We start from the raw sequence: 21,564 nt of genomic DNA on the forward strand, positions 1-21,564 counted from the left end.
TTCTACATTCCTCCCTCCTTAAACAGTCTTCGACCTCGAAGACACAAGTTCTAGGGCCCTGCCAGGAATTACTAATTTACACATACACTGTAACCTGAACAAGGCCCCCCACACTGGCCACCAAATGTAGTAGGAAAGGAGAAATGCACAAAGAAAACATATGGCTGGACCGGGAATCGAACCCGGGACCCCTGTATTACTAGTCAGGTGCTCTAACCACTGAGCTATCCAGGCCGATATCCACGGTCCGTAAAGCCCCAACTTCTACATTCCTCCCTCCTTAAACAGTCTTCGACCTCGAAGACACAAGTTCTAGGGCCCTGCCAGGAATTACTAATTTACACATACACTGTAACCTGAACAAAGCCCCCCCACTGGCCACCAAATGTAGTAGGAAAGGAGAAATGCACGAAGAAAACATATGGCTGGACCGGGAATCGAACCCGGGACCCCTGTATTACTAGTCAGGTGCTCTAACCACTGAGCTATCCAGGCCGATATCCACGGTCCGTAAAGTCCGAACTTCTACAGTATATTAGTAAAGTCTAGAATGGCTAGCTTCTGGAAAAGGATTCTGTGTGGTAAAAATGAGAAAATTTCGTTCACATTGTACTCAATTTTGTATCAGTTTAGTTTAAAAGGTTTTTACCATTCAAAATGGCTTATGGAAATTAAGAATATTTTACATGGTTGTAATTTGGACCTAATGTGGAATGCAATCTAATTAAAATTAAATCCTTTACGCTCCTTTATTTTGTTATGTCGCCTTACAGCGACATAACAAAATATAAAGGAGCGTAAAGGATCTAATTTTAATTAGGTTGATGTGGAATACTCAGTATGTTGATAAATCATGCAAAATTGGTGCGTTAGTAATTAAGAATACATTAAAAATAATTTTATCCAAGACTGGAATGTTTAATGTATTAAATTCTCCAAAATGCCTCAACTATAGAATGTACAAGTGTAATTTTGGTTTTGAAAATTATCTAAACATGTTACCAAATGATCTTAGATTATATTTAAGTAAATTTCGTTGTGTCAGTCATAACTTGCCAATTTAAGCTGGTAGATTTTATAGTATTGATAGATCTGAGAGACATTGTAACCTCTGTAATAACAATGAACTTTGTGATGAGTTTCATTATTTATTCAAGTGTCCTTTTTTAAGAATAAAAGACAGAAATTTATACCTAAAAATATTTACATGAACCCAAACACATTTTTTTTTGATTTGATGAATACTTCTGATATATATATATGAACTAATAGGTTTAGCTAAGTTTTGTGAAACTGTTGTTAAAACATTTAGTGCCTGCCCTACGATGTAAAATTTTTTTAATTTTTTTTTTTACATCCATCAGTACTGTCCATATCAAAGATCTTTTTCTTGTTAAGGAATGACTCTAATTCTTGGCCAGATTATCGAGTATAATATGGTTTGGGTCAGTTTACGCTTTATAATCCGCGAAGCGGATTATAAAAAAGCGTAAACTGACCCAAACCATATTATACTCGATAATCTGGCCAAGAATTAGAGTCATTCCTTATAATTTAATTTTAAAATAATTAAACAACTGGGGATGTAGAATTGTGTTGTTTTTATTAGTTCAAATTTACCGCGCAATAATACAACCGTAGTAACGGAAGTGATGGGAAGCAAGGGGAGGTAAAAACTGATACATAGATCTAGCAGCCATGATGCTTGTTTACATGAGGTAAGATCGAGCAACTGTTTGATGTTTAAGGTACATTCATTAAATCTGGAATTTTTCATGAATCCGAAGGACTGGAAATGAGGGGATTGATGGATACAGATGATTCAGCTGGTTGTCAAGGGGGTGTGTCTCCATACCAAACCAGATTATACAAAATGTTATGCGTTCCTTTTTGGAAATCAACCAATGAGAGACAAGAATACAAACAGAATTAAATTATTTCATCATGTTAACTGTTCACATGTTTACTTGTTCAATTGTTAAATTCTTGTTGTACTAACATACCCCATGTGGGGGCTTTCAGGCGCGGATCCAGGATTTGGAGTTGGGGGGGGGCGCCAAAATTAGGCAAGGGGTCTGGGGGCCGCCGTGAGGCCCCCAGTGGGTCCAGGGCAAAGCCCTGGTGGGGGCCCAGGGGGCGAAGCCCCCGGAAGCTCCTGGATTCTAGAGATTTTGAAGGGTTAAAATGAGGTCTACCAAAGCCCTGGTGGGGGCCCAGGGGGGCGAAGCCCCCGGAAGCTCCTGGATTCTAGAGATTTTGAAGGGTAAAAATGAGTTCTACCAAGTAGACATATTTGATTTACGCTAACTTTGACAATTTTAGGGGGAGGGCGCGCCGGGTGCGCCCCCCCTTAAATCCGCCACTGGCTTTAGTGGAATAAAAAGTTTCAAAGTTTCCCTGCAAAATCTGGATCCGCACCTGATTTGATGCTGAATTTATTTTTAAACATATTTAATAGATGAAATCCAACCCGGATCTATATATGGGGGAGGGGTCCGGGGAATCTGGAACCCCCTTCCTATTTGCATTATTGTGTTATTAAATAATTATATATATACTTAATCAATTAAAAGTGCTTTGGACCCCCCCCTTGCAAAAAATTATATTTAGTTTTTAAAACGGTCAAAAAAATGATAGTGTATCAGTTTATTCACATAGTTAAAAAAACATTCATTTATCATTATTTTGTTTATCAGCAAAAGAAAGTAAAGAATGTCTGCAAGAATAATACTGAGAAGCATCGTAACTAAGCAGTTTTGGTTGTTGGTTACATGACTACATGTTCCATATTTATGGCCACATTACTAGATGCACGGACTACCTGATCTCTCTGTTGATTACCTGTGTATTGTATTGAGTTCAAGCGGAAAGTGATTTCCTGTTACGTAGTTGATGCAGACATATTTCACATAGTGCAGAAGTAGTTTTATAAATGCATTAAGTTGATAAAATGACACGAAAAAATCATCGAGCGGGGGGGGGGGGTGTTAATGATCAATATCATGCAGTATTTGGAGGCGGCATTTTTTCTATAAAAATATGTTAGGGGGCTGGGGCGCTTTAACCAAAATCATGGGACGCTTTGACAGGGACGTTTTTATTATGGGGCGCTTTGACTGGCTTCCCATTTGCACAGTTCTGGCATAATTTCTTGATTAAGCTATATAGCTTGATTTAGCTACATGTATATAGATCTTTATTAAGCTATTAAGAATAGCTTGATTAAGCTATTTTATCACACTTTTTTTTCTCAAATATGTAATTTTTTCTGCATGTGCAAAAAGTAGCAACTTGATGCAGTGGAAATATTAAACTTTGAACTCTTCTGAATACTATATGCATGTTAAAAACACTCACAAAATTGTGTCTCCTTGAGAGACTTTGCACTCAAAGTTTATAAAGGTTTGGGGCTATTTATGAGTGACCACACAGTTATTTCTTGAATGAAATTATAAAGAAGGTCAGTTATGACCAAGAGGATAATTGATTGGTAACAGTTCAGTACAATGAGAAGCAATCATACTTATCCACGCATCATCGCACTCAAGATAAAGCACAGTTACTCAAATAATGGAAATTCTTTTTTTGCTTAAAAGTGGTTTAGATTGACGTATTTTTGATAGCCCATGGTACATATATGAATGTCAAATACTTGCGACTTTTTGTTTATTTCTAGCAAATATCGTTTTTGAGAAAAAAATGCATATAAGAAGCTTTATTCAGCTATTTTGAATAGCTTAATAAAGCTATTTAGCTTTTTAAAGCTATATAGCTTATTCAAGAGATTGTGCTACTCTCAGTCAATCGCAACTTCTCGGGCCTTTCCGACTACTGGGAAAACGACCTCGAATGTACTTGGAAGACGCCACGACAACTCCCCCTTTTCACGATCTTTGAAATAAATACATGGAGACCTTTTATCTGGAGAATATGGGGTTTAACTTTATTCAATGTAATGCTGTTACCTAAAATATACTATAGAAGGGACATCTAACTTCGTCTATTCTATATTTGAATACACAGGAGGATGTACAGTATAAATTCTTAACATCCGGTGATGTTTGTTTTTCCGACCTCTGACGGAAAGACCCGAGATGATGCGATTGACCCTCAGTAAGGGAAGTAATACAATCGCATCATCTCGGGTCTTTCCGTCAGAGATCGGAAAAACAACCTCGAATGTATATGGTAGACGCCATGACAACCCTCCCTTTTCACAATCTTTGAAATAAATGCATGGAGACCTTTTATCTGTGGAATATGGAGTTTAACTTTATTCAATGTAATGGCATTACTTCGAATATTCTACAGAAGGGACTTCTAAATCCGTCTATCCTATATTTGAATAAACAGGAAGATGTATAAATTTTTCACATCAGGTGATGTTGATACATTCGAGGTTGTTTTTCCACTAGTCGGAAAGGCCCGAGAGGTTGCGATTGGGAAGTAATAAAACAATATTTACATCCGGTGTGTATAAAAGTAAGAAGAAACTATTGTAAGTTCCAGAAAGGTTAAGGGATTTATAGTGGAGGATCCAGCATTCTACAAATGGCATGAGGTCATATATGTTGCCTTCAAGGCGTAACTTGTGAACCAAAGTACGAAGTTGACATTACCATATACTATAGTATATTTAAGTCCGTGGTATTAGTTTTATTACCTCTAAAATTTTTATGCTGAATAAATTAAAAGTATCCAACCAAACCTGTGTATGATTTTTTTTTATCTAACTAAAATAAATGAATAGATAAATAACGTAAAAAAAAAAATAGAGAAAAAAAAATCAATAGATAGACGTACACTGCACCACTTGATCAAGTTTTACCAATATCATTGTATTTTTTCTTCTTGTTATTAGCAAACATTACTATCACACTATAATATAAAACATTCACGTGCACTGACCAGTTAAATGTTGCACTTGTTCTGGACAACATGGATATTTAACATTTCATTTTTAATTTAAGAAATCTTGAAAGCTAGTAAAATTGCCCACAAAAGTTTTACAAAAACATGTAATACATTCAAGGCCGTAACTAGGCTCTAATTTTTAGTGAGGCAAGGATGTTGGGCATGCATTCCTAGTCCCTGACAGTACAAGGGTAGTACCTTATGGCCAGTGATGGGGGGTTCCAGGGGGAAGGGGGGGTCCTGAAACCTGGATATTAGAAAATAAAATATTTAATTTTTTAAATTAGGTGTTGAATCGACTCGTCGGCCGCATGGCACATTAATTAGAGTGTATGCTCTCAAGTCGCAGACTATGGAGTTGGTCCTTACGCCGCGGGTTCGAATCCCACTGCGGGATGTAGAGACCAGTCCTTCGGATGAGACCGTATAAACAGAGGTCCTATGTAGGTGATGGCACAAAAAAATTCTCACTGTTTAATCATCTTCATTGACCCTGTAAACCCAGTACAAATTTAAAACTTGCAGCCCTCCACCGGCAAGTAGTGGTGTCTCAATATGAGTGAGAAATTTTTTGAAAGGATTTTAAACAATCGAACAATTTACAAAACAACATTTTGAATCATATATAACGTGAATTCAAAATGAAAATGAGGCTTTTGGTGAAATGAATGATTTACAGAAATTGAGAAAAAAGTTGAAAATATTATTTAATTTTGCATGAAGACACGCATAATTGATAAGTTCAATGCATGTAAACTTTTCACTTTTCATAAAACTCTAAAAAATTTAGTGAGGCATTTGCCTCACTTGCCTCAATGGTAGTTACGGCCTTGACATTAGAAGAAACATATGTTGACGCAAGCGTCAAAAATCGGCCGCAGATCAATTAATTGTTCCTTTCATGAAGTAATTATAGAAACTGAAATTTGCGTGTCCTGTTATCAAAATTTCTTTTATTTATCTGTTAAAATATCTCCTTGACATGAAACACTTCCTACGACATTGACGATTTTCTTCATGAATATTACATGTATAAGCAAACTATATAGATCTCGGGTGGAAGTTTGATGTTTATGTATATAGTTTTTACCTAAAAAGTACAAAACTAAATTTTAAACTTAGCTATAACTATAGATAGCTTTACTTTCATAAAAACGCAACAAATATGTGGGCTCCTCGCTAGCTCTCATAAGATGTTAACCACCACCCCCATCCTAACTCCCTTTAGATTCAACACTACATTTTCTCATTGTTTTGCTGTTGAGATGTGGCGGGAAATGCCAAGGCACATTGTAAAACGCGCTTTGTCCTTGTCTCCTGGACCAAAATCTCGTACGATTCTGTGCTTTTAAGAAAACAATATTTCATCATATTTTTAAACATTTAGACAATCTTTGTTTAAGAATAAAAAATATTTTTATTTAATAAATTGTTTTAACTCCGCAGAAACGCACGACGACTTCAAACTTTCATATCAAACAAGGAGAGCTTTTTAAAAAAGCTTACCGTCGTTAGCAACAATCTTAAACAGTAAACTGATCTACACCTATCAGGCCGCATAATTCTTTTGAATTTTCTACATTAGCTTTTTACTGGCATTAGCCCCAATCGCAACTTCTCGGGCCTTTCCGACCTCTGACGGAAAGACCCGAGATGATGCGATTGGCATTAGCCCTACCACGGTTGTCGCTCGGTCATATCCGTAAACTTTGACTGGCCGAGAGCTTTCGGCAAACCTCGGCTGATTCCATTCCCTTCTTCAAACAAGAAAGGGGAAAAGAATAATAACAAATTGTAAAGCCTGCAAGCAATAAAAATCAAAATTTATTTATAATGAAATTAAAGAGATCTTTTTATTTATTGCTATACAAAAAATCATGTTATTAGGAATTAATTACTGCTGATTTTGTTGTTCGTTTTGTCATTTTTTTAAGATTGAAAATCTTGCAAAATTGTTGTCGTACGAAAATTAGATCATCAGAAAGTTATCTCCCTTGCCTTGAACAGCATTTCAACCAATGAAATAATTGAAAATTTTCTCATCATGCATTTTCTACCAATCACAAAAGAGAGGAAGTGCATAGTCCGAAGACTGTAAAAAACTTCAACTATACAATACCGTCTTCCAAGTCCAACTCCTGTCGGCCGGTAATAACATTAAAAAACACTTTATTGTTTTACTGATTTAAATGTACAAGTATTAAGTATTAAATTTGACGTAATGATTATGAATTTTAATGTATAATTTTCGATTTTTGTGCATAACTACATTTTACCCACCTGGTTAATTTTAAAACATGGAAAAGGGGAAAACCTCATGGGATACTTGATTCACTCCAACACAAGGCGATGAAACATTATGAAACCTTATCAAGAATAATGCAAAGTTCTTCTCTCCCTCTCTTTCTCTCTCTCTCTCTCTCGTACAAATGCCGATGGCATCATAGTCCAACTGACGTCACAAAGCTACTAACGTCATAATCAGATTTCAGTTGACATTGTTTGTGCACACAGCGAAAATTCAGTCTAGATTTTTTTTTTGTGGAAAATGGAAGTAAAATAAGGAGAGGTAGGTTTCTTTTTTATCTTTATAAAATACTTATAGTTTATAAATGATAATTACTCAGACGAGCTTACTGAGGTACGCTCGCATCTCTTTGTAAAAATAACCAGAAGAAATTGAGTTTATATTGAGACATAAATAATTCGTGTTTCAATTGTTTGACGTCATAATACCAATGACGTCACAATATCAAGGTCGTCATTTAATGCTGTTTGCATTATTCTTGGTTACCGTGTAAATACTGTCTTTCACTGTTCGTTGTTCATTACAATGGCCAGTTCATCAGAGGTAAGTTATGCTACATGTAAATGTTTTAAAACATTCACAATTAAACCGACCTAATATAATCTATTTTTTTAAATAGACTAGTATAATAAGATAAATGAGTCTAACTGACTTTTTGTATTTTTATCGTAGAGCTCTGACAAGCTGAGGGAATTCGAAAGTCTTAGGGACTTTGACTACCAGGAATCAGAAATGGTAAGAAATAACATTGTTTTATATACATGTATTTTCATTAAAACTTGTATGACCTTTACAATATATATTTACTGCCTGAGCCAAAAACCATACACATTTTACATTTAATTTGGTTTTAGATAGTGCGAAGCATCCTTGATGGTATATTGGACAAGGTTTGCAGATTTTTCTCTGCTACCGAGTACAGGTATGTAAATGTATATAAAGACACTAAAATTATTTTTAATGTTATTATCATGCGTCGGGTACACATATTACGCCAATGCTAACATCCATTTATCGTGTATAGTTCCGGAAATGTGTAAGGTTATTTGTTTATTTCTCTCAGCGTTGGCAAAGAACAGTCAGTTCTACTGCAAGCTTCAGACAACAGAATCAAAGCACAAAAGGATTTGTACCAAGAGCAAAGAATAACAGCCAAAAAGGTAAAAAAAAAAATAATGGCTTTACATGTGTATATGAAAATGAAGATGAATGTATCGTGCTTTCCAGGAATAACAATATAACCCCCTACCCCCGTATTAATATGCTATAGAGGACATCAATTTTTCGCGACTTTTTTTTTTCGTTTTTCGGTTTTTATCGGCGAAACAAAATTTTCACGAGAATTTTTTTTCTGCACACATCCTTTGCAATTGAAAATATATACCAGAGTTAAATCCTCTCTGTTAATATGTGAACATAAAAGTTTAACAAGTAGTGGTTTACATTTGTAAGCCTACAATTCCTTTACCATTGCTTTAATAATTTCTCAAAGAAAAAAAGCACAATTTACTCCTTAAAATCTTTAAGTTCAGAAGAGCGCAATGAACTAATTGTAATTTATTATCAGTCAACAGATATTCCGCAGAGTTGCTCGGGAAACTGTACGGGACTTAATAATACATGCAACTAAACAGGCTACCACAAGGTAAATGATTTATAATTGAACATGTTACATTCTTTAAATCAAGTCATAGTAATCTCTCTTTTGCCTTTCTAAGCCAACAGTATGCCATTCGAACATTTCAAGAGCATATATGCTTTGATGGGAAACAATGTTAATATTATATATATATTGTTATGATGCATTATTTTCAAAGCATGTAGAAATTTTTTTTTTTTGCTTTTAGCCCAAACAAAGGACAGTCAGCTATTCCCCCATTCAGATTTGCAAATTATGACACACAGAAATTGAAAATACAAAAGGTATCTATTGAACAGAGATATTTATCTCAAATACATAATATATTTCATATTATATTTTGTATACTAGTCCTACCATCTCTGACTATGGTTTTCTCTAATAATGATGTTTTGTTTTTACTTTCTGTAGGTCAAGGTCATGATTGGCTCGGAGATTGTCCACTACTCACTCACCTTTTCGACCAGACGTGCAACATGTGCTGAAGTAGCGAGCATGGCGACACAGAGGTCTCTTGAAGACCACTGGAAAATGATTCCAAAGGTATGAAAGATTTTGGTAGACTGACGCGTATTCTTCTAAAATATAAACCCTTATGTAGGTAAATGTAATTTATCTCCTCAAATATTTTTTGTAAATTATTGGGATGCATCTACGTATGTATCTATATACTATATACTATATACAGGGTTTATTTTCGACCTGTGTTATTTTCGCTCTATCACATTTGGAAACAAGTTTGCCCGTTTTAAATTTGCTCAGAAAGATTTTTGTTAGAGATATTATACTATTTACTTTGAATTCGCCCAACTTTGAATTTGCCCCGTTTTAAATTCGCCCACTTCCGACGAGGGCGAAAGGGGCGAAAATAAAACGGGGGCGAAAATCTCCCTGTATACAGTATACAGTTGGAATCCATTATCTCGAATTGTGTTATATCGATCCCCCATATCTCGAATATCAAGGATATGCTGAAGTGAGTTAACTGTCCCAACCATATTTTTTCTTTATATTTTTACCCTCATGATCATTGCTCGGATATTCCTATAAGTTTTATCCAATGAATTTAACGATAATAAAGTTTGACTATTATAGAGATTACATGTATTCTTTTTTCGTTGACAGCCATTGTACAAAGCTCCAGAGAAAACTGTTCCTGATCCTACGATCCGAGCTCCACCTGACTGTAATATTCCTGGGTATGTATGTGTCTTTATTGTTACTGCCTGGCTTGAAAAACAATAGACAAAATTATTGTCTATCATTTCCTTCGTATGTCTCCTATTTGGCTGCTATTGCAGGCTTGCAGCTTGTATAGTACACATATCACGTGAAATGATATACATATTTAGTGTTTTTAATCATTGTAGAAGGAAACAAACAAAAATATAATTTATGTGATTTTTTAAAATCTTTTATTTATAGCACTGCGACTTTCCCAGACCCAGATAACAGGAATGAAATGGTACGTATTTGACATATTAACGCGTTTGTAACTTATTACGTTTTTGATTGTTTTAAAAAGTTAAACGAAAACGTTAACCCCCACAACATTTGTAGTAATATGAATAAATTTTGACTTATAGGAGGACGATCCCGAGCCAAAAGGCTGGAGAAGGTTATTGTGTTGTGGCAATCCACAGAAAAAACAGGTAAACACCCACTCCTTTTCATCTCAATTTCATTTTCAATTTTTTTCCCTTTGAGAATTCTGATTTTAACAAACTTGATCTTGTATGTAATGCAGGATTTTTACATACATTTGACATTGTATACCTTTAATTTTTTAGCAGAAGAAAGAGAAGAAGGAGAAAACTGGATTTCTGAGCAGATTACTCCGCTTCTTTAAACGTTGATAAATTATATTTTATTATTGTGTGAATGTTCTTGTTTCTCCTTTAAGAGTCTGAAGAATACCTTTCACTGAATCATAAGTTATACTATTTCATATGGATTAGAAAATTAACTTTTTATGACCATCATTATGAGAACTGAAAAATTTGAATTTCATCAAAATAAATTTTATCTTAATGTTCTTGTGTATTTGTTTTTATTTTCAAATTGTTTTCATCATACATGTATAACACCTTATGAAGTATTGCCTTATAAACATGGAGAGGTAAAATATCAGACGATCACAGATTTACCATTCACTCTCAATAAAATCCCGTAGTCTGTAGTGGCCAGTACAGTTGTAATTTTCCTATTTGTCTTAAGTATCAAGTACTTTTAGTATCCACTTAGGAACACTTTCAGGTGACATGTTTGTTAGGGATTTCCTGTTCTCTATCAATTTATGGCGTGTCGAGTAAGGGTCAATATCAGTTACTAATGATATCAATTGTTCACCACGGTGATGGAAAATAGATTCTACAAGTATTATGAAAGCTAAGTGGTAATGTTAGAATGTTAGTGTGTTTACATCACGTACATATATCAACCGTTATTATAGAAATTGATAAACAAGTCCCTAGAAGAATATCTGGACATTTTTGTTGAGATGAATTATAAAGATGATGTTATTACCTCATGCAGAGAGAGAGAGAGAGAGAGAGAGAGAGAGAGAGAGAGAGAGAGAGAGAGGCTAATACTTAAAATAAAAACTTTGACCTTGTAAAAATTCATTTCAGATAGATATAATTATATGTGAGAGATATACTGAAAGACACCTTGCATAAATAGTACTCTGACGAGGCGGAATTTGATTTTGAGAAAATAAAAAAAACAAGCACACAATCGTTTCCATCCTTAAACAGTGAAGTACTTCTTCCTGAAATCGGTGACATCACACAATAAACCGTCACATGTCATATGTAAGGAAAACCCTTTAAAACTGTAAAGAGAAAAACAAAGTAAATGAAATTCGTACCTATCACAACATATAAGGATGTACTGTTGCTTCGATGCACGAAACGATTCCCAGGAAGTGTGTGAGACAGTAAATTTAACATGATATTGGAAAGAATAACCAACAAACTGTGAATGAAATATAGATATTCCTTGTGGAAAACACTGACACCATTTTATCTTGAAGTTTGTCTATGAACACACAAATGGAAAATGCTACATACACTATTCACGAATCGGGGATTCCAACATACGTGTTTTTCGCCTTTGGATTTGTGGGCAATGGGCTAGCTCTTGTTGTTATTTGTTGCAACCGGGAACATCACCAATGGCGATCCTTCTACATTTTCTTCGTAGGTCTAGCAATGTCTGACTTTCTGAATCAGGTGATAGTATTCCCATTCGAAGTCTTACGGTATGGATCTAATTTCAATTACACTATTCCCCCACATCTTTGCAAGGTTGAGTCATTTATCTACTCTTTCACCCAAATTTCCTCAGGCATGATCATTTCCGGTATAGGCACGGACCGATACATTTTTTTAAGTAACCATGGACAACCACACGACACGATGCTGTGGAATCGCCGAAAATATCTTGTTTGTCTGCTGGTGATATGGATTTTTTCGGCCCTTGTGTCATCACTTCATTTGTTTGTAGGGAATAGCGCGATCTTTTATCCCGGGTCCTGGTGCTTTATTGACGTGATGGACAAGGGTATTGGATCTGTATTTAGTGCCACAGTGTACGCTTTAACAGGGATTGTGGTCCTTGTGTATACTGTGTACATTTATATCTGCGTCATGTGCATGTCGTGTAGAGACCCTGAACAACGCGGTAGACTTCTGGACGCAGACCGTGTAACTGGCTTTTACGACGTTCATGTCAATGTGTTCTTGGCGACTTCAGTGACGCTTTATGTCGTCTGTTGGGGACCATTTTTGGTAAGTGTTGCCAAGAAGACTTGCAAAAGTATGAATTGTTATGATGAACACAATGAAATACATTTTCTTTCATAGAGACTACGTATTGTATAAATTAAAAGAAATGACGTGTTAAACATGTTAAAAATTAAACATAAGAATTATTTCTTCATAATGCACATCAACTATTCATTAAAACTTAAAAAAAATCTTTTGTAGATGGACATATTTTTACGAGGGATCAAAGTAATACCTGGTTGTCCAGGTAAACTTGAACTTTGGCTTGTTCGACTGATAGACCTGAAGTCCAATGTGAACCCCTGGCTTTATGTATTACTACGCAAGGAGTATATAAGAAGGATCTTTGTTCGATTTCAGTCATGCCATGAGGGGAATATTCAAACAGCGCCCCCTGATGGAGAAAGCAAGAGGCTCCTACAGGAGAGTCAAATAACTTTCTCAAATCCTTCAAGTCAGTGTTCTAACTAGATATGCAAAACTGACTGATCTTTACTAACTATTTTCATTATTTATTATTTTTTAATTTTTTTAAGCAAGATTATTAAGAAATCATCAGATGAGGTATCAGGGTTGAAAATCCCACTGATTCCTCTTATAAAATTGTGCTCAAGCATTAAATTATTAGTACTTCCCAGAAAAGCCTAATCTAAATAAAATTATTTGAAATGCAAATTTGGAGAAGGGGGAATCTTTTACAATAATGGACTTTTAAACTTTGCAGTATCATATAAAAGACTGGAACACTATCTCAAGCGAGAGTTACCGCGGGTTACTTCTTTTAGATTTCGATGATGAATCTAGAAATCAGCATTATACATCAATCTATTCATCAAACGAGTTCAAAATTTAGTCAAATAACGAAATAGGAAAAATTTTGTCTCAACAGCTGAACATCAAGTTACTTTTATAATGTACATGTACATACTGTAAAGAATTTATCATAATCACCCAAATAGGCAATAAACCTTACCAATAGTTAATGCAGCATGCCAGCAATAAGAGTTTCCGCGATAGCCAGCAGCATAGCTTAAGAAACGAAAAATCAAAAGAAAATTGAAACAACAAAAACTCGTCTTTTTTGTTGTACTAGCCAAATAACAGGCATTTACTGTTAATGAATAATTATTATAAACCATTTACAACAACATACATATTGGAAAATAAAAGCTTAAGCATAACGCATTCCAAAATACCGGTGAAATCCAAAGATCCAACTCCGAACATTTTTAAACTACTGATTATGAAGCATTTCATTTACTCTTTTTGAAACTAATTTATTTCTTTTAAACCATATGGAAAGAAAAAGTTATCATGCATTTGTGATTTTTACATAACAATCCTTTGATTTATTCATGTTTATTCGTATCTTTTCTAGTACTAAGTTGCTCCCCCTTTTTCATGGAAAAACAGTTTTATTGCCCACAAGCATGTTATGATTAAAGCTTTCAAAAAAATTATATGGGAGTAAGGAATCATATTTACTCCTGTGCCTTCCTCAGATCCCGTTAGTCTTTGGAAAATACTATCGTTTGTCTTTAGTTGGACAAATGTGTTCTAAGTTTGGATAAAAATCTGAACAAGTTTTTGACCTCTATAGTGTAAACACTTAATAGTATTGCATTTGAGAAAATTTCTTGCGTTTTGGAGCTAAGCTTTGAAATGATGCTTATCAATAAATACAAATCAGAAATATCAAACAAGCACGTGTAAGATACATGTCTTTTATCTTCATCTGAACATAGAAGAATTTGTCCAACTCAATATAGCTTCTGCACATTCACAGCTTAAATAAAGACTTGCAAAAATACTAAAATAGAAAGATCTTTGTTAAAAAGATGTCAAGGACATAAAAAAGATAATTATGTGTATGTAAAAAGCACACCTAACAGAAAATATGCTTAATTCCCAGAGGTTTTCTTGGAATAGTTTATTTAGTCATGTCTTTCGTATTAAGGCTGCTACTCGTGCAAAAGTGGAAGCAAATAAACATGTAATAGAAAGAAGATATAATACTTGCATATAAAACTTGTAATAAATATATTATGTCCTTTGTTTGCTTTTTTGTTTAGTACCAAAAAATTCTTTCAAAAATGTGCATCTTCGAAGTCACATCTAACAGATATATTGATTGATTGTGTACTGTTTAGCGTCCCTCTCCAGAATATTTCACTGATATGGAGACGTCACCATTAATTGCCGGTGAAGGGCTGCAAATTTACGCCTATGCTCGGCACTTACGGCCTTTGAGCAGGGAGGGATCTTTATCGTGCCACACCTGCTGTGACACGGGGCCTCGGTGTATACGGTCTCATCCGAAGGACCGCCCCATTTAGTCGCCTTTTACGACAAGCAAGGGGGCACTGAGGACCTATTGTAACGTGCAAGGAAGGTCACTGCCTGTGAACCCCCGCAGGCTCGTACCCGTGATAAAAACGGATAGCCTTGAGATGCTGCAAATATGTACAATGCGCAGTCTTAATCAGTTGGTACTGCGTTATATAAGGTCTTTACTGGTAGCGAACAAGTGACACTGGCAGGGAAGTCCACACACCAGCGCACTTCCACAAGAGACAAGCAGGGATGACCGCACACTTGCCCTTGCGCAGTGACAAGCAGGGATGACCACACACTTGACACTAATACGGTTCTAGCCTAGAGACACTGGCAGGGATGTCCGCACACCTGATCTTGCGCAGCAACAAGCAGGGATTTCCGCACACTTGCTGCTAAGAGATGCCAATTACAGAGCAGGGATGACCACACACTTTGTCAAGTAATAAGCAGGGATGACCGCACACTTATCACTTATCACAGTACAATATAAGCAGGGAAGTCCTCACACTTATATGCAGTAACAAGATTTGTCGAGTTTTACCTCTAGAACCTCTCCTTGTAATCATCGCCAGTAAAAACGCTATATATCCTAACACCATATATAATACATAGTGATTATTTATTTACAAACTAATTAAAACACTTATCAAGCTTCCAATCAACAAATCTTTAGTAACCCAACTAAAGAAACAAAGATTATTATTGATACCTTTAATTCAAATTCAACACTAATTAAGTATTTGTTTTTAACGCACATGATAAGCAATTAAAAAAACAAGGGCGATAACTTTCGCTATAATAAACATATAGAAAACAGCTTTCCGCTTCATCACCCCCACCCCAGTTTTATGCGTCCTCGCATAAGAAAACATACAACGGCTTTTAAGAAAATCTAACAAAAGCGGAATTACAAATAAAAAAATATTTACATTGTATTCACCATTCTGCAAAATAAAAAATATATATAAAAAATATTTTACTCAGCAGAATAGCAAGAACAATGCAACCCTTCGACATTTACCATTGCGCAAAGCAAAATGCAATATTTTGCTTAACCCAGTGGTAAACAAAACCAATCAGGTTCGCTTGCTGGCTCAGGTGCTTCTAATAACAAATAGTCTTCATGCCAGCGCGGAGGATGGTGCTTGCGCTTATTCTCAACTTCATCTTCAGTATGACCCCTGTTTTTATGCTCCTGAGATTCGTCCTTTGTCTCAAGCACCATTCCTGTACTATCTGCGTCTTCTTCTTTCAAAGATACCTGCCAGTATCCCCAACACAAGCGCAGAGTTGAAAACCATACATTTCCAGAAGGTCTATCCAGCGAATCATCAATCTGCGCCAATGGGTAGGCATATTTTATGGTCAGTCCATTCAATTTCCGGTAGTCAACACAGAAGCGAATACTGCCATCTTTCTTTCGGACTAAGACAACGCCTGCTGCCCAGGAGCTAGAGGAGCGCTCTATAACCCCGTCTTCCAGCATATCATTTACATGCTTGTCTATTTCTTCGGCAGCATGGAAAGGGACACGACGCAAAGGTTCCTTTATGGGATGAGCATTGCCAACATCATTTCTATGCTCAACCACATTGGTCGTACTTAACTCAGAGTTACTGAGTGCAACCGCATGGGAGTACTGTGGCAAAAATTCTCTCACTTTACTTATCTGGCCCTCTGTCATATCGGCACTACTGCGCTTCAATAGATCTTCAAGTTTTTCATGCAAGGCAGAGTTATTCTTCGTCTTCCTCTCAGCCTGTACGGTGCAGACGGATGACATTTCCGCAATGTGAGTGCCACTGTAAATGGTATGATTTTCTGGTCCCATGTTCAGCATTCGAATTGGTACAACTCTATCTGCTCTGACTAAGGTCCTCCCTACAAGAGTACCTGTCGACGCAAACTTTTCATTTGGTTCCTCTAGACCATGCATCATTGGAATGCTTTTGTCCTCCGGCGCCCCTTGTCTCCCCTTTATGATTTCCTCTTGATTTGTTGGAAGTGTGACAGTGTTCGGTGCTACGATGCGATAACACCCATAACTTCCTTCTTTTATCAGGTCGTATTGTTTTCCCTTGATGCGCATTTTCTTCTTGGTCACATCGATTGCGCATCCATTTTCTTCCAGAAAATCAAGGCCCATAAGTCCATCATTGCTCAGGTCTGCAACGACAGCATCCAGTTTGCAAGAAAACCCTCTTATCTGTGTTGGAAAGGTTCCCTTACCGCTTATCTGGAGACAGTTGCCACCAGCATCCAGTATATCACGACTGAATGAGTCAAGCCTAGGTCGGTCCTCTTCTGGAATTCTACTCATCAGTTCAGTAGATATTAGGCTGACTGTCGCACCTGTGTCTACCAATAGCTTCGCCTTTACGCCACAGACGTCCATTTCAAGGAATAGGCCAGCGTCCATTCCGACTGGACTTGCTCCTATGGATGCTTTCTGTCCGGTTTTGACACTTCTGCTGGAGGACTTGGCGTCTTTTGCCTTTGCACCATAACTTTCTGGACGGTCTCTAGTAGAGTACGTAAATGGATGTTTAGCTTTCCTTTGCGCCTGAAAAGCTCTGCAATCCTTGCGTAAATGTCCCGGCTTACGGCAAAAGTAACATCTTTTCTGTGTCCCCAATGTTTGGTTTGCTTTCCATGGTCGGGATTGCTGTGAACTTTCATTGCGCTCTGCTTTCATTTCTCTGAGTTCTCTTTGCATAGATTCAAACTTTGCGCTTAATTCTTCGAGCATTGAGACAGTCTTTCCTTCAACGGATTCAACGGTAGTTGGGCGCGCATAGTTCTTTTTCTCAGCTTTGTTGTAAGCTTCTAATTCGACAGCCAATTGTATAGCTTCATTAAGATGTTTAGGACGCGCCTGCTTTATGCGGATGCGCATTTCCGAGTCGATCAATGCGTCCACAAATTGGCCTTTCGAGAGCGTTTCCCGAATCTCAGCTGATGCAGTGGGGTAGGCTAAGTTGGCAAGTCGGCGAATGGCCTGTCCTAACTCCGGAAGAGATTCTCCCGCTCTTTGGCGTCGCTCACGCATCTGCACCCTGCATAGCTCAGTTTGACTCGGAGGTGCAAATCGGTCTTCAAGGGCTTTTACAAGTGTCTGATAATCTGGCTTTGCCCCTTTTGGCATGTTACCTAGCACTCCTTGCGCACTTCCCCGAAGAGAAACTGCTAAATAAAGTCCTTTCTGATGATATTTCCATCCACTTATTTCCGCACATGTCTCGAAATGCGCATGATAATCCAACCAAGGACCACTGCCATCATACGTTGCTGGCTTTATCATTTGTCTTTGCGCTGGAAACTCTGCTAGCGCGTCGTCTCCGCTATGAGGACTTGAAAATCTAACTCTGGATCTCCTTCTTGTTATCCCAGGGAGAAGAGAATCGTCTTGATCGTCTCTGTAAAGTTGTTCAGGACGAAGTCTACGCCAATGTTTGTCGTTTTGCGCCGCTTCCCTATCGAATCTTGTAGAAGACTCTGAATGAGTGTAATCGCGAGGTCCCTCTCCGGCTTCTCTAAACATATCCCTGAGAGATTGTCCTGTAGACTTTTCTTCAAGGATAGGTGCGTGCTGGGTTAGCGCACCATCATGTTCAAGCGCTAATGACTTTTCTTCTGTCTGCCGCAATTCTCCGGAGATGCGAGATTCGCCAACACCCGAGTCTCTTACTTTGTCTTTTATACGCGGGGTCACTGGAGTCGACGACTTGAAACTTCTATTCCTGATGCTTTCCTCCTTAAGCTCAGCAAGCCTCTCTTCTATCAGAGATAATTCTTTGTCTACGTCTTCCATTGCTCAGCTATCTCAAGGTATCCCACCGCTGCCACCAAATTTTTTGGACCGTGCAAGGAAGGTCACTGCTGTGAACCCCCGCAGGCTCGTACCCGTGATAAAAACGGATAGCCTTGAGATGCTGCAAATATGTACAATGCGCAGTTGGTACTGCGTTATATAAGGTCTTTACTGGTAGCGAACAAGTGACACTGGCAGGGAAGTCCACACACCAGCGCACTTCCACAAGAGACAAGCAGGGACGACCGCACACTTGCCCTTGCGCAGTGACAAGCAGGGATGACCACACACTTGACACTAATACGGTTCTAGCCTAGAGACAGTGGCAGGGATGTCCGCACACCAATGCTCTACCACAAGATGCAGGCAGGGATGTCCACACATCTGATCTTGCGCAGCAACAAGCAGGGATTTCCGCACACTTGCTGCTAAAAGATGCCATTTACAGAGCAGGGATGACCACACACTCTGCCAAGTAATAAGCAGGGATGACCGCACATTTATCACTTATCACAGTACAATATAAGCAGGAAAGTCCGCACACTTACATGCACTAACAAGATTAGTCGAGTTTTACCTCTAGAACCTCTCCTTGTAATCATCGCCAGTAAAAACGCTATATATCCTAAAACCATATATAATACATAGTGATTATTTATTTACAAACTAATTAAAACACTTATCAAGCTTCCAATCAACAAATCTTTAGTAACCCAACTAAAGAAACAAAGATTGTTATTGATACCTTTAATTCAAATTCAACACTAATTAAGTATTTGTTTTTAACGCACATGATAAGCAATTAAAAATAACAAGGGCGATAACTTTCGCTATAATAAACATATAGAAAACAGCTTTCCGCTTCACTATTCTCACCCGGAACCCCACGGGGCTCTAACAGATACAGGTTAAATGTTTTTGAGCTGTATTTCGTTCATATCAACCAATTACATTTCAAGTAATTATTAATATTACGATGTTTAAGGTGATTTTCAGAAAAAAAAATTGCAACAGGGTCATCATGAAAATTAATTCCTGACGTACAAAATACCAGTAAAATGTATTCAACAAATATAAAGAACCAAAAGAAAGAAGTTGAGGATTTTGGTCTTTGTCATCAACAGGACAGTATATAGGCTATAAAAATTATGACAATACAGAAAGGAATTTATACATAATATGGCATTCGATTATAGAAAACAAAGAATAATTTGATCGAGATATGAGAGGAGCAAAGAAAGATTGACTAACAGTACCAGAAGCACATCAGTGTCCAACACTTCACTCTGCTTTCACATTTATCACGACTAGCTTCTCAAGCTTTAAGGGGACATCTGTCGCTTTGTTGACATAACCTAAAAACAAAAGATCATTGTATTAAAGAAGTAGAACACCTATAGTCACATTAACCTCAACTAGGCTTCTTAAGATCAAACTTAATTTAAAGACTGTATACTTAAACATGTTAAACAAAGGAATTTCACGTGTTTTCCTTATCAAGAAGTCAAGAGGTATAAGTACTAGTAGTACATGTAGCATGTGTGTTTTTTCATAGTTTTGATACGTTTTTCTCGGCTTAGTTTTCAAAACAAATATTAGATTCACTCTAGTGCGATGATTTTAAGAAAACGTGAACATTTCATTATTGATCAGGATGCTGTATAAGGATGTCAGGAAATATCAGGAAGTTGTTCAAATAACATTCTTTATACTACGTATTTGAAAAAAAATATGAGTAAGACCTTTGTGATAAAGTTTCCTTGTTTTTTGTTTTTGAAAAACTAATCATTTGCTAAATTGATCTAATTCAGTCACAATTTAAGACTTACTTGAAAGTAGTTCTCTTAGATTGAGCCATACAAAACCCCAGAGGCTTACCTTCCCCCCATAGCTATACTTCACCTGAATGTTTCCAAAGAGAGGGAGCTGACCACCTAAAAATGATGATGGAAAAGCTAAAGTCATCTCCTTTGTTTTTACTGTTTAATAAGTTTATAATTGGTCCTTAATTTGGTCTCAAATAATTGGAACTTTAAATGTAAAACAAATGTGACTGACACACTGATGTTTTTTCGGAGGTTAGAAGGGTATTTGAATGGACGTAACTATCATTAATTGATAAAATATCCTAGATATATATGAGGATGAATTGAAGGCCAATACAGTGTTTTCTAGATATTATGTACATGGTTTTGTTTTACCTCTTTTTCGTAGGATTAAAATAAATCGATTTATAAATCATTTCATATATTAAGATATCTTACATGTATATATATATGTAATATCATGTCTTTTGTCATAAATTATCAAAAGTTTTACTGAAAAAAACTCTTTAATTAGAATAAGCTATTATTTTAATTATGCATTTAGTATTTTAATGTTCTTTAAAGTCATTAAATTGTGAGGAGAGTCAATGTCAATCAGTCAAAGGTCAAATACACATGTACTAGTATCTCACCTATAGCTGAGCAAAAACACATTATCCGACAATAAACATTGATTTGTCGACATTATGACTATTTACAATAATGTTGAGCATTGCTTTACAAACACCTGCTACTTTATGATGTTACAAACATTTTATATTAGTCATAAAAGTGTTTATTCAATTGTTTGGAGATTGAAGTTGTGTGCAGTAAGCCGTGCAGTAAACTCGTCAGGTAGAAAGAAATCACATTGCCCAGAAGAATATGATATTTAAAGAGCAGCAGCTAAAATATAAATTATATATGTATTGCGTTATCTTGGAATGGGTTATCTTGGTTTG

The 21,564-nt window shown here is 36.6% G+C and overlaps 2 protein-coding genes and 1 long non-coding RNA gene across 3 annotated transcripts; 2 read left to right on the forward strand and 1 right to left on the reverse strand.

Annotated features, from left to right (window-relative positions):
• The first annotated feature begins 7,747 nt into the window (after positions 1 to 7,747).
• Positions 7,748 to 10,847, forward strand: LOC134275392 (uncharacterized). The gene is made up of 11 exons (XM_062757674.1): positions 7,748 to 7,765; positions 7,895 to 7,957; positions 8,077 to 8,144; positions 8,286 to 8,382; positions 8,797 to 8,867; positions 9,070 to 9,145; positions 9,273 to 9,404; positions 9,987 to 10,060; positions 10,287 to 10,326; positions 10,448 to 10,513; positions 10,652 to 10,847. Exons 1-11 carry the CDS (start codon positions 7,748 to 7,750, stop codon positions 10,715 to 10,717), a joined length of 771 nt encoding a protein of 256 aa, XP_062613658.1. The 3' UTR covers positions 10,718 to 10,847.
• Positions 10,848 to 11,650: 803 nt separating this feature from the next.
• Positions 11,651 to 13,705, forward strand: LOC134275403 (prostaglandin E2 receptor EP4 subtype-like). Its single transcript, XM_062757686.1, has 2 exons — positions 11,651 to 12,652; positions 12,851 to 13,705. The coding sequence occupies exons 1-2, from the start codon at positions 11,903 to 11,905 to the stop codon at positions 13,118 to 13,120; spliced, it is 1,020 nt and encodes a 339-aa protein (XP_062613670.1). The 5' UTR covers positions 11,651 to 11,902; the 3' UTR covers positions 13,121 to 13,705.
• Positions 12,548 to 20,658, reverse strand: LOC134275405 (uncharacterized). Its single transcript, XR_009993818.1, has 3 exons — positions 20,254 to 20,658; positions 20,054 to 20,152; positions 12,548 to 12,671 (listed from the first exon to the last, which is right to left on the reverse strand). It is a non-coding gene; the product is annotated as an uncharacterized LOC134275405 (long non-coding RNA).
• Between the last annotated feature and the right edge of the window lie 906 nt (positions 20,659 to 21,564).

Source organism: Saccostrea cucullata, unplaced genomic scaffold (genome assembly GCF_032062105.1).
Source record: "Saccostrea cucullata isolate Sc308-1 unplaced genomic scaffold, CSIRO_AGI_Scuc_v1 ctg1840, whole genome shotgun sequence".
Classification (NCBI taxonomy): domain Eukaryota; kingdom Metazoa; phylum Mollusca; class Bivalvia; order Ostreida; family Ostreidae; genus Saccostrea; species Saccostrea cuccullata.